Source organism: Phalaenopsis equestris, unplaced genomic scaffold (genome assembly GCF_001263595.1).
Source record: "Phalaenopsis equestris unplaced genomic scaffold, ASM126359v1 Scaffold000359, whole genome shotgun sequence".
NCBI lineage: Eukaryota > Viridiplantae > Streptophyta > Magnoliopsida > Asparagales > Orchidaceae > Phalaenopsis > Phalaenopsis equestris.
In genome coordinates this window covers 301,910-316,519 of record NW_018164801.1, presented here as the reverse complement: position 1 = coordinate 316,519, position 14,610 = coordinate 301,910, and the positions used below count along the sequence as shown (strand labels likewise).

Here is a 14,610-nt window from a genome sequence, read left to right as displayed (position 1 = left end):
CCAGCCACCCCCCAACGCCCACCACAGCCACCACCCAACACCCATCACAACCACCATCCAACTCCCAACACAACCATCAATCTACCCCCACCACAACCCCCACCCAAACCCCATCACAACCACTATCACAACCCCCACTACATCCACTACCCATCCCCCACTGCAACCACCACCCATCCTCCACCACATATTCACAAACTTCCCACATTCATAGATGAAACAAAAAGAAGTTGTATGTAATTTTGAGATGATGCAATTATAAACATGTCCGCCGAGACAAAGCTATGAACAAATGAAGCACCCTATCTCATCTGTTTTTTGAAATTACAACTCAAACATCAAAGGAAGTGAACAAACCCCAACATATAATTTTCATTTGGAGCAATTACATACAATGCGCCCGAAAAGTTGCTATGTACGAGCGAAGCATGCTTTTCCATCCAAACTTCAATTTCATAGTTGAAACATAAAAAAAAACGACTTTAATTTTGAGATGAGGCTCACAAAAAGTCCAAAATACTCAGTGTTGAACCTTTACATACAAATGAAGCACCAAATTCACTTGTCACTTAAAACTACTCAATGTTGAATCATCATTTAAACTAGAAGTAGCAAGCTTATCGAGTTTTCAAACAAGATACAAATGAACCACCTGATTTCATCCATTTTTCACACAAGATATCCGAAATAATGGCATGCACAAATCAAGCACTCGAGCTCATCCATTTTTCAAATAAGGCCCTCTAAATGTTGTAAACTACTATTGAAGCAACACCTAACATCCATTTATGATATTGATATTCAACAAATCAACATTTCATCCAATATCCAAAACATTTTGCATTTTTTTTTCGTTGCAAGATCCAAATCCAAAATAAACAAGATCTCAAATGATAAATCAGAAATCACCAATATGATGAAAATCTTGCAATAAATTGCAAAACAAAGAGCCAAAAATCGTATAAGGAAAGTTAGTCCATCAACAACCACATGAATTTACTTACAGAGCACAATAAACAGAGCTTTGAGTGAGAAGGGAGAGGAGAAATGCAACACTAAGGGCGAGAGAGACGTGGGTGAGGGAGAGGAGCGCAACCTTCGCGAGATCGATCGCAACTAGGGCAAGCAAGAGTCGAGAGAGCGTCTGGGGGGCAGCGGGGTAATAGTTCCTTCATGGAACGCGGGCTGCGAGGTTTAATCCAAAATTAGATCGGATTATTAGAATAATCCCCCTGCGACGTACCAATAAAACGAGACGTACCAACAAAGCGCGACGAGCCGTGTTTTCAAAATGCATCGCGGGCATTAAGCTGCCCCAAACACACCCTAAAATATTTAGTAAAATTTTCTGTTTTAAGAACTTGAATTTGGTTTTGGAATTGAATGAAGATTATGAAATGAAAGGATGAAATATGGTGGCTATTTTGAATTTTTCTTCACAAGTAATGTCTAAATTATTCTTGTATGGCCATCTATGAATATTTCAATAATCATACTCCATGTTTATCTTTTACTTGTGAGAGTTCCCATCTATCAGAGTGAATTGCAACAAAAGGATGTGAAGGCTTATATTGCAATTTATCGTATACATGTTTAGTATGTTTTGCAAGTTACATTGATAGAAATTGAACTTTTTATTGATAAATAAATGTATAAATATCTTTTCAATATACACATAATTTACATGACCAAGGCAACATTGTCTTAACATGACTTAACTCTCAAGTGAAATATACCTAGAATTGGAAATTAGATTGACTAAATTTGTACTAAACTCAGAAATGCAACTTGATGGATGAATTTTTCTACCAATGAAAATATTTTCTTTGAACAAATATCAACTGTCATCATCTTAGCTCTACTAATGATCTTTCTCGAATCTACTATCAAAAAATCATAAATATTTGAATAGAATTTAGTCACAATTTTTTGTGCCATGACTATTGTTGATTGATAGTAAATTTCAGTCTAATTCTGTAACATAAAAAACACGATAAATGTTAAAATCTTTTGTCAATTCTTTTGATCTAATTTCTATCATCGATGAGAATGAATTATTTGTTATTGGAATTGCAGTGACTTGTATATGGGTTGTAATTTTTGAAGTTGTTGATGTCTCCTATTGAAGGATCCGAGGCTCCGAAGTCAACTATCAAAAGTTTTGGTTTATTACTTTTGACAATAAGAGCGTGTGATGAGTTATCTTGTTGTGTTCTAGAGGATTGTGATACTTGTTTAGAACTAGAGATATGACCAAACATTTTCTACAGTGCCCGAATTTGCTTCTTGATAAACCGAATGATTTCTACATTGTTGTTGATTGCAATAGTAGTATTTGCATGATCCTCCCTATCATATCTATCATAAGATAGCTTCCAACTTGCAGGTTTGTCGTGTACTTTTCAACATATTCTCTTCACATAACCAAGTTTCTTACAATGATCGCACCCCAATTTGCTCCTTGAAAAGGAGGAGCATAGCCCTCAAGCAAATAACGAGGAGAAGGGGAAGTGGTTGTAATCTGTCATGGAGAGTACGTTGAGGTACTCGTGGGAACTCTGTTAGCCAATGTATTTGTCCCGACCCGACCTTATGCTTGGAATTAGTTAAGACAGGAAATGAGGTCGAATGATATTAATATCTCATTTTACTTTTCACAAAATGTTTCAGAAACTTCTAATATATAAACAAGGTTTATTAATAATCCGCAGGTACAACAAGAAAATTTAAATCAACCAACGGTAAAATATAATGTACAAGTAAATTCTCAATCCACACAACCATATATGTTTATCCATAAGAAACAGTGCAAAAGAAATTACAAATACATCATACTAGTACCTATCAGCTGCAGTCTTCTTCTTGTAAACCAAATCTCTCCTACCTGATATATCAACCTAAAACTTTTTCTTTTCTTGAAAGAAACCTTTAATTACAATCATAAGTATGACTTAGTAAATAATTATAATCTAATATGTATTAAATTCTTATGTTAAGAAAATGCAATTTATTTCATTAAAACATTAAATTTATCTTTTCTTGTTTCACTTTAAGTATTTACCATTTTTAACCTTCTTAAAAATATAACTGGATTATCCCCCCCCCCAATTTTTATGCTGTGCTCCATTGTAATAATTGAATTTTAAAATAATAAAATAAAAATAATTGTAATAGTAATAGTAATAAACTGATACTATCGGTTAGAGGAGACATGCCCCTTGTAAGAAATTTATTTATCGCTCCTTTTGCATTTTTTCCATTTTTCCCTCATTCGAAAGCAAATGAGCGAGAGACAGCAGGAGAGATCAGAGCAGGATAGAAGAGGAAGGAGTTGAGAGTGTCCCTTACTTGTTTTGACGTCGAGTCTTAGTCGAAGGAGGAAGAAGATTGTGCAGCTTCGCATATTGCCCTAGGTCGAGATGCGACTGAAGAGAAGAGGTGAAGGGAGATTGTGTGGCTTGCTTGCAGAGGAAGAGGAGAAATTTTTCACTCTTACTGTCTATCCCAAGCCCTAGACGATCGAAGTTGTGGGAGGAAGGTAGAAGGGGATAAATTTGAAGCTTTAATGAGATGAACTACATTTTCTTTTGATCATTTATACATAACATATCGTAAGAATGTAATGCATATTAGATTATAATTATTCACTAAGCATACTTATGGTTGCAATTAATGATTTTTTTCAAGAAAAAAAAAGTTTTAGATTGATATGTCTGTAGGAGAGACTTATTTTACAAGATGAGGACTGCAGTTGATAGATACTAATATGATATGCTTGTAATTTCTTTTTGTACTATTTCTTTTGGATAGATATATATGGTTGTGTGGATTGAGATTTTAATTACAGATTCTATGTTATTGTTGGATGATTTAAATTGACTTATTGTCTCTGTGGATTATCAGCGGCCCTTTTATATATATTGGAAGTTTCTGAAATATTTTGTGGATTATAAAATGAAATATTAATAACGTTTGAACGAAGTTCCCGCCTTAGTTAGTTGTAAGCACCGTGCTAAGACGTAGCGATATCGGATTCCAAATTTCAAAGATTTCCCTTAACAAATGATCATTTCTCTTTTCATGTGTTGCTGTCCCTTTGGAAAAAGTTTGAAAACCCATTATTTTTGTTGTGGGCTTCCAATCATCTGTGGCATGGTCGGAGTAGTGATACGAGTAGAGGGCCATGATAATACGCCATTATGTTGGGCTTCCAATCATCTGTGGCATGGTCGGAGTAGTGATACTAGTAGAGGGCCATGATAATAGATGTAGACTAAGGATGGTACGCCATTATGTTGGGTAAATTGTTAGATTGTGGGAGGCAACTAGGAGATGATCGTGGGAACTTGAACCCAAACAATGAGAATTTGACGATGCGGGGTAGCTTCTATTACATTTTTGACAATGAACTTGGTTTAGACTGGTGAGAGAGGTATGCATCAGGTTGTAAATGTCCATGATATATTACATGTGTCAGGGTTAATCATCAATTGAAATTTTCTAGGATTCAGCTCGACCAACCGATACTAGGACTTTCATAATTGATCATCAGTTGATATTTTAAGGATTCAGCTTGACGAACTACAATGGAAGAGGATGAAATTGAGAGAATCCTTGGGGAGACCTATGAATGTGTGGAACAAGAAACCTTTCGAGGCCTCCTCATCGAGCAAAGTCAAGGACCATCCCAAGAGTTCTTAGGAGCAAGAGCTTGGAGGCCAAGTGAAGATTCATATTGGGTGATCTTGACAAATGGAGCCCTAATATTCATGTGTAGGGTTGTAATTGACTTCTAATATATGTGATTTTTGAGATTAAAATTGGTGATTGTGAAATGATGTACTGTTTGCTTAGTTCTTTTGGTTAAGGAGCATGAGGGCGCTATTATTCTCACGCATAAGAGTTAAAATTATTTTTGGTAAATATAGTGAAGGTTTACCCTCACCTTTAACCTAAATGATTATTAAAACACCCAAGGATGAAAAAAATCTGATGATTTACTCAAAATTTGGAAAAATATTTTTAGTGTAGCAGAAAAATCTCCATTTATGTGGAAGTGATAGGCTCCCGTTGAACTCTGATTTGATGGTTCATCTGGATTAAAATTTGAACCTGTTATCTTTCAAAAAAATATGCTTCATGACTCTAAATACCCTATTTATTATCATGTCTTTCACTATAGCTTTCCCAAATATATGCATGTAAATGTGATAATAACCACTTCATCTTAGAGAACTTTTGAGCGCTAACTTGTGCAGATGATTTGAGCTTTAACCATGCAAATCATCATGGCAGTTCGCTTCAGTAATTCATTGTTGATTTTGTGTGATGACTTAATGGCTTTAAGTTTTCCATCATTGGACATTATTTTTTGTAACTACAACTCAAATATGATTGGCTTCTTCCTAGTTTTCCATGCTCTATCAGTAAAGCTTTTTATCTCGGGAAATTGCAGGCTGTCTGTTTATTAACATGGGTTTCTGCATCTCTAAACCATTTAATTTGCACGCATCCTTGATTACTGTACTACGCAAAAAAAAAATTTACTTATAAAGATCAGCCGGATTACTTTATCGAGCATAATCTGATGTATCTTTCACTTTTTCAGATGCTATGCCTTCTTACAGGGCCATGAAGTTACAAATAATAGTTGCCATGAAGGCTATGCCTTACCTCTTCCTACACTTTCAGAGCACCTAGTTGAAAGTGGATGGACCAAATGTTTCTCTAGGATCAGTGAAGTTGGCTGGCCTATGTATATCGTCTACCTGTTTACTTACCTTGTTCTTTGTGAGTTTGGTATCTACTGGATGCACAGGGAACTGCATGACATCAAACTATTATATAAGCATCTACATGCAACTCATCACATCTACAATAAACAGAACACACTTTCTCCTTTCGCTGGTAGGTAATTTCTAGCGAATTTATTCCATTGTCGATATTTGTAAGGATCGGAGACAGTTTTAACAGTGTACCTTTTAGTATATGGCTGCCACAAAAGAAGATCACGCAATTGATCAGCATATCTACAATTTTAGTAACACAAGAATGAAACTTTATTAACTGTGATCAAAATGTTGATGATCCTTGAAATTTTAAGCAAGGTAACAAGTGTTTGTTTGTCAAATGAATTGTCCCGAAAATGTTGTTTCTATATTTTCCATGAAAATGAGAAAAGTGTTAAAATGGTCATGTGACTATTTAAGGGCGGTGATTTTAGTCACAATGTTTATAAAAATGTTAAATTAGTATTTAGTCTCTTTTATATGGGTTGAAACAGTTTTGCCATGTAAATGTTTAAGGATTATTTCAAACCATAACTAGGGCTTCATTTGAGAACGAGTCACGCCTCTGTTTCATTGCTCAAAACGCCAAATATATTTTCCCCGTGTATTAGTGTGATTTTTCTCCTCATGGCGCATCAATCTCAAAGGTCTTTTATGGCCATTTCAGAACGCAAGAATTCTGCTGCTGCCAACCTACCGCCCCTGCGTTCCATCTTTTGGAAAACAGAAAGGTCCAAAATAGCCTCCGCAGCCTCTGCCTCCACCCTTTTCACTGTCGGAGAAACTTCTGTGCTGCCCAATACTTCCTGTTTGACCCGGTTTAGAGCTCCTCCGCAGTCTCTGCTTCCAAAATAGCCTTCATCAGAGGGACGAAAATAGAAAGCGCACTGTGGGCTTCCATCATCTTTCTTCTCCATGCTTCTTTACGTCCTCAAGCCCTTCAAAGCCGAAAATGGAGAAATATAAACTAATTAAAAAAAAGAAAAAGAAAGCATTAAATGGGAACCACTTGCTGCTGCTGCGATGGAGTGAAGTTTTCTGATATAAAAGTAGAAAAAAAAAGAGCTGCCTTCTGACACTACCATACACAGCAATTTGATTTTTTTTGACCTGGTAAGCAAACTTGAGGAATATATTAGTCTTTTATTTAAATTCATAGCGTTGAAAAATTGGTAGAAAATTTTGTGTTCAAACAACGGAGCCTAAAAGATTCTAGGGCCCCCCACTTAGGAAAAACTAGTGTGTAATAGAGGAGAATTAGTGGAGAATGAGTGGTAGTATTCTTTGAGGTAGGATTAGATTGTTCAAACCAGATATTTCATGTTCTTTAGACTAGTGTTTATTTAGATCTAGGATTGAAACTTACCATGGTGCAAGCCTCCACACTTAATTTTTCTTTTCGTTTACAGGAGAACACTCCTGATTAAAGATATTGCTCATGCTTTTATTTTATGTTTAAATTTAATATTTAGGTTTTTATTGAATTAATGAGGAATGTACTACAGCTCTGTCATCTTGAGTGTACCATTGGATCCAATCGACCGATTGTAGAAGGCATAAGCCATAATGTCTAAAGATCTAATTACTAAGTATTAGTTGCCTCATTGCATTTATCACAAGTAGTTTGGGGTGAGAATGTGTTGAAGATGCGCTTTCTAGAGCGGCATCAACTTGCTTATTGATAGATTGTTGGGTTGTAGGGTAGGATGTGTCAGTTTTCGCTGATTAATTTAGGGACACAAATCTTGCTATTTGCAGTTTGAAGGTTCTAGACAATACTTAGATGTGCTTTAGAGGTAGAGGGTGAGTGGGAGAATGATTAGTCATGTGCAAGGGAAAATGAAGGATAGATGAGACTTGGGGATAGCTGACATATACTCATCTCACAAAGTGACCATGTAATGAAAGAGAACGTTCAACTTGCATGGCTGTAATTATCTCACAAGTGGCATCTTGCGTTTGACAGCTATAATTGACTGAGTTGAATTTGAGTTGAGTTGTGAGGAAGGGTGCAATAAAGAATGCACATATTTAAAAAAGTTTTAATATTAATTTATTAATGATTTTATCTTCACTCAATTATTTTTTTATTCTTTGATGAAGTGAGTTACTTTTTATATTTAGTTTACATTTAATGAGAATAGCAACATATTCGAGGGGACCTGGTCACAACTCTATCTCAAAATATCCAAGTTCAGCTCAACCCAAAATGGATTTTCAATGAGAATTGGGTCACCTAATAATAAGTTAAATCATACCTACAAAGTAATTCAGTTGCCTTGAAATTATTAGTTGCTTTATAAAGACTAGAGAAACTTTAGAATGTACTTCAACTTTTAACTAATGTTCTCATCCTTTTTTTTTTTAAATAAAGAAAGAACGAAGAAAATTTTTTTTTCCATTTGCCAAGAAAATTTTTCCCATCAAATGTGATACACTATAACAAATGTGACATGTTACTCTAATGTGGCACATTTCTTGCACCCAATCTCGCGTGATCTTAACTTTAGACTAGATTGTAGGTGTGAGAGGTGCTTATGATGTTCAATACATATGCTGTTCAATTCGACCATCAAATTTGCCAAGTTAGTGCATATTTATGTTAACTCGAAATTTGGGCTTGTAAGCTTAGGGTGCCAGTCTTTTATTTAGTCATATTCTTTGAAAACTTGATATTCAAGCTCAATTCTTAGGTTGAAATATGCATGTGTTAATTCAACTTCTGGAGTTTGTTGAATCAATGACACAACTCGGCCTTTGGACTCATGAGCTAAAGGGACTTGTCGGTTCGACCATAGAGCTTATTAAAACAAGTTTTGATGTTTCTGCATGGTCTTTTAGACTTGTTGAGTATGGCATTTATAAGTTGATTCTACTAGTGGATTTTATTGAATACGCTAGATAGCTTGTCGTTTAGGATTATCAGCTAAGTAATTTTTTGTCAGTTTGACCTTAAGCCTGTTTAATTAGAACTTGATGTTCAAGCATTGTTCTTTGACTAGTTGAGCTTAAATTTGTTGTGCTGACTCTACTGTTGGAGCTCGTTGAATCTGTGAGATAGCTTGGCCCATAGACTTATGAGTTGAAAATTTTTTGGTGGTCCAGCCCTTATGCTTGATCTAGTACTTGATGTTCAAGATTTGTCCCTGGACTTGTTAATGAAGGGTCTTTCTTAATTTTGATGAAATTTTCCACCAACAAGATAATGGGAAATTATAGGTCTTTGATACACGAGGACTAGTTCATCAACCTTGAAGCTTCTAGGATAAACTATATGATCATGTGACCGGGCCATCCTTGCCTATCTGTTTTCTGATTTTTGTCGGATTTGAAATCGAACTTTATCTAAGGATTTATGCCCTTCGAGTTGTAGATGAAGATTCTCTTCTTGTGTGAGCCTGTAGCGGATGGCAATAGGAAGTAAAGATAGTTCAACCTCAACATAAAGAATCGTCTCTATTCCAAGCTCAATGGAATATGGAGAGGCCTCCATTGTAGATTTATATGTGATGTAATAGGCCCAAAGAGTTTTTGTTAGTTTTTTCATGCCATTCTTCATTTTTTGGAGAAATTTGTTTTATCAGTTTTACCAAGGTCTTATTGAATGTCTTGGCCAAATAGTTGGCCTTTAACTCGTATATTGAAGAATAAAAGCAATCTAGGTAAGGTCTAATGACCACAATAAGTTTATCTTTAATCAAAGCCAGTTTAAGGTTGTGACTAAGTCATGTCTTCAATGATTACAATGTATTTATGCACGAATTTGGTCACCAATCTCTTTAATTAACAATTATTGTGGAATGTTTCTGAAATCCTGTATGGATCTGTTGGCATGATTTGGTGATTATAGCATGTTTGTCATTACTTAAAATCATATAAGGGTCTCTATCTTATGAAAGATCTATTTTGATGCAAAGTGCACATCTCAGTGCAATTAAAAGAAATGAATTGATACCCTACTTGCAATGCTAGACTAAACTAATAAAAAAGTTAGCTCAGGACATGTTAACTTTTATATAAGATCCTACATATTATACCAAGTTCGTGGATGCTTGAACGGCTAATGTTGGAGCTTAGATATAATGACCTTTTCCCACGTTGCAACATATTGTTCCTTCCTGTTCCTTATCAAGCAAACCTTATCATTTTGCCATCCTTGGTCTAACTTCTCAGGAGGTTTTTTATCAATGCTCCATCTTGAGCATGCTTAATTATGGACTTTCCATTGAAATACCACTTGTTTCACCAAAAGGAGTTTTGCGTATTTTGGTCAATTCCTTTGTATCTACAGCCCAACAAGGAAGATTTGGTTTTGTTCTGCCCTCTTTCCCCACCAAAGCTTGTTATCCTAGAAGCTTACTTAAAGCTTCCTCTTGTTCTGGCCTTAGCTCTGACAATTACTGACTATGCTCTTTTGATTGCACTCTTCGAAGTCAGTGTGCCATTGGGCTAACAACTTCTTCTTGGTTCTTCTCCGAACCACGCATCATTACTAGAGAGAGTTTAGCTATATTATCTATTATAATAATCTGGGCCATACTATGTGAAGCATTGTTAGCCATTGGGCTAACAACTTCTTCTTGGTTCTTCTCCAAACCACGCATCATTACTAGAGAGAGTTTAGGTATATTATCTATTATAATAATCTGGGCCATAGTATGTGAAGCATTGTTTGTTTTTGTCTAATATGTCCCATGTCAAGTTCAACATCACAATTTACCATTCTTGGTATAACTTTCGAAGTGGTTGCCTATGCCAAGAATACACCATTCGCATGTTTCTTTGGAGTTTTCAATGAAATTCTACTTGTTACAACAAAAGATATAACACATATTTTGTATTACCCTTTATTTATTTTGCTTAGTAACCTTTCTTCCTATTCTGTTGTGAGATATAGTTTATTTCTATCATCATTTTTCTTAAGAGGCCTGTCATCCTTAAGACCTGCCATCTTTTGAAAGATCCATTTCTTATTCAAAGCCTCAGCCTCAATGATCACTCCCAAATCTCTTGAGTATTTGTGTTGCTATAGTGATTACTTTGAATTGTAAAATGGAAATGATTAATGTGATAAATGGTGACATTTTAATGTGTTAACATTATCTTAGTTTAAGAAATGTTAAATCTTCTTGAATTATAATTGTCAATTCATTGTGAAAATTTTGATCCTTCTCTACTAATACACTATCTTTATTTATGATGTGATATGTTTAGATTGTCCATCGTCGACTACCCTGGGCTTTATTGCCTGCTCAAAACTTAATCATTAGGTGCTTCCATATTATGTTTTAGATAATTATAAAAAGGGGAAGTTATATACGCAGCACACTATTCTTATGGATTTACATATCTCACACCTAAGGTTTCATTTTTACACACATTGCACTTTACTTATGGATGAAAATATGGATTTGACTATTAAAAGATGGTAATCGGTGCTATTTTTTATATAATACTTGTAAATATTTTAGGAAACAATTTCGTCTTTTGCAGTGCAGTCCGTTTGCTCCCTTTGATGGCACATTTCCTTATTATCAAACTTAGTTAACAATTTGTTCAAAAGTGTTGCATTGCGCTACCATAATATCATCACTCACAACTGTGTTTGTAGCCTAAGGTGGTTTCAATCCTGCAAAAAATATAGGAAAAAAAAACAAGAAACCACTCAAACCTAATCCATTATAACTGATCCTACTGCAATCCTTCTGCATCCTGGTATTTCATGCAATTATAAAAATGTTTACTTATAATGTTCTTTGCATCTCCAGGGCTGGCTTTCCATCCTCTGGATGGAATCCTCCAGGCTATCCCTCACGTTATATCCCTCTTCCTGGTTCCTACACACTTCACAACACACGTAATTCTCCTCTTCTGTGAAGGAATCTGGACAGCCAATATTCATGACTGCATTCATGGCAAAATCTGGCCAATGATGGGTGCCGGTTACCACACGATCCACCACACGACTTACCGCCACAACTACGGGCATTACACCATATGGATGGACTGGTTGTTCGGAACTCTTCGTGACCCGGAGGACGAATCTAAGAATGAATAATAAGAGGTGCGGTTCTCTTGATCTTCTTGTACTAAGTATGTTTATCTATGTTTCCAATGGTGTTTTACTTCCCAGTTATCATGGCTTTCTGGTTCTCGTGTTCCTTTAGTGGCTTTTTCATCTTCGGTTGTTCTTTTTTTTTTTTTATATCTTTTTTTATGTATTTTGATTTAGTAAAAGCAAGTGTCATGATGTTAACATGAAGAGAATGTGTGCTTGCTTTTGGTATTATTTGGTTGTTTTTTTTCTCTCTTCTTATTTTGTTATCTGGGCTTGAATAAGCTACCTGATAAACTCTGTTTTTATTGATTCTATGGTAAGTGATGTAATTATGTAAATGTATTAATTATAATAATTTTGCTTATCAAAATTTATGTTTATTTATTTGATATCTATGTAGGTGACCTAGCTTTTGTTAGAATTGTGATAAAACTTGACAGAAAATGAACATGCAAGTTTTTGTAGTTCACTTATCACCACAGCCGTGCGCTGGATTACATGGATACCACGCAATTCTCTTATGTATTTACGTATCTAACACCTAAAGTTTGATATTTACATTTATAACATCTTGGTGTCATAAATCTATACATAAAAAGATGTATTTTAGTTTTAATAAGTTAGTGGTGGTGGTATTTTTGATGTGTTGTTAAATATTTGATTGGTATGCATGTAAATATGAATGTTTACATGTTTGATATGTAACTATATAAGAACTATGTTGTATTTATGTAAATGCCCCTTTTTATCACACATACAATATAAGAACAGAGATACTATCTTGTTTATATCATGCATTGAGTTCATGAGAAGCATAAATCACTTGTTGCAAAAATGAGACTTGAACAGCGGTGGTTACATTTAGGTCTTCTTCCACGCTACTTTAGTAACGTTAATCTTGACCAAGAACCTACAACACTTCACTAGAAACTTATACATCTTTAACAACTTGTGATGTTCAAATTCATGTCCGTGTATATTGTTATCATTGACAAAATCTCTATAGTTTATGTCTGAAAGTTAAGTTATCCATGCCTAATAGTATTGAACAAGTTGAGGACAACTAGTAAGTTAATTGAGAATGAAAGTAACTTAAAAAAATATTGAGGCATTTATATATACCATCCAATTCTTATGTATTTACTTGTCTGACACCTAAACTTTATTTATTATCATTCATACCACCTAAATTTTTTGAATCACATCTAAAATATTACAATATTAACTTTTAAAAGGTGATGCACCTTTTGTAAGATGGCAGGCATGTAAAAATTAAAGTTTTGGTTAGATATGTAAATACTTAGTAACTGAGTGGTATATATGTGAATCTTCCAAAAATATTTAATCATCGTCATCACCATGTAACTAAATTGGCATATGTATATACATATATAATGTTATTTAATTCTAAGAAAAATAATTTAAAGTTTTGAGACAAATCAGCTTGAAATTTGATGGAAATTCATTCTATGTTGTTGTTTTCTTCACAAGTTTTGGGCATCCATGTTTAAGTGCCCAAATTTTTATAATTGAAAGAAGTAGGAGGTGCGCATATAGAAGTAGAATTCTTAGCTTGCTTATGAAATCTCTTTATTTCATACTTTTGGTGCCTTTTCTAATGGATCCCATCATCCTTGAGATCGTTGTTAGTTCATTCATTTCTCCTTCATGACATGCAATGCTAGCTAGCATCCAGTCTCAATATCTCAAAAGCAATTTTCTTTGCCCATTTCTTCTTTGGTGCATTTTTTGTCTTCTATTAATAGCATGTGTTCATGTGTTAAAAGAGATCCATGTAATTGATCAAATAAACAAGTAGATAGTTTCTTACATTCTATAATTACCGTTACTTTTGCATCTCTTTTATTATATGATCAACATAATCTTTTGAATTAAAATAATAATTTTGTTAAACTTGTTTGATGAATGTTTTTAATTTATAATCTTAAACAATATAGCTAATAGACTCTGTATAATTCATACAAAGTAACTCAAATTCGGGCACTAAATTTTTCTATTTGCATTTCTATTTTTGTTTATGCCATCATGAGTAAATTTAACTTATCCTAAATCTCCATAATAATTTTCAATGTTGAGACTCTTATGAAATTATTTAAGTTTTAGTGCATGGTACATGTTGTTCATAGCCATGGAGTTTAGCATGTTTTTTATTGAAAGTGAATTTGTTCATAATGATTTCAAGTAATTGATAGAATTAATGCTAATATCAATTGAATTGCATGTCATTATAAAGGAGGGAGATGGTGGATTGGTGTTTTTAAATATTTTTTGCAAATAAATAACTTAATTTGCAAGCACTAAAATTAAAAACTTAAATTCTATGTAAAGAAGTGAGGTCTAAAGCTTGCTATAACAACAACAATAAGAAGCCTTTATCCAACTAAGTGGGGTCGGCAACATGAAACTTTTTTTCTCTATTGTATCCTATTGTGTCATTTGTTCATTAAAACACATAAATTAAGATCATTTTTAATACAACATGACCAAGTCTTTTTTGGGTCTGTCTTTACCTTTTCTAATATAAGTTGAATCTGAACTAAATATTGACCATCCTAACTTGGTTATCAGATTATCGACGTTTAATGTGATCAAACCCTCTAAGATGACGCTCTCTAATATCGTCTACCGCTAGAGCTACAATTTAGAGGTCGCTACACAAACTAATAATTAATTTTACTTTATTTTTTAAAATGTGTATTTCTACAACTATCTTTTTTTGCTCTTCTAGTTGCAACAGTGTAA

At 34.3% G+C, this 14,610-nt stretch overlaps 1 protein-coding gene across 1 annotated transcript in view; it reads left to right on the top strand.

The window, feature by feature from the left end:
- The window catches only part of LOC110026229 (delta(7)-sterol-C5(6)-desaturase-like), a 14,910-nt gene extending 2,835 nt beyond the window's left edge, over window positions 1-12,075 (top strand). The window contains 3 exon segments of the mRNA XM_020727100.1: window positions 5,609-5,671; window positions 5,674-5,907; window positions 11,558-12,075. Coding sequence (XP_020582759.1) covers window positions 5,609-5,671; window positions 5,674-5,907; window positions 11,558-11,847 — 587 coding nt within the window. The 3' untranslated portion in view covers window positions 11,848-12,075.
- Window positions 12,076-14,610: the final 2,535 nt, after the last annotated feature.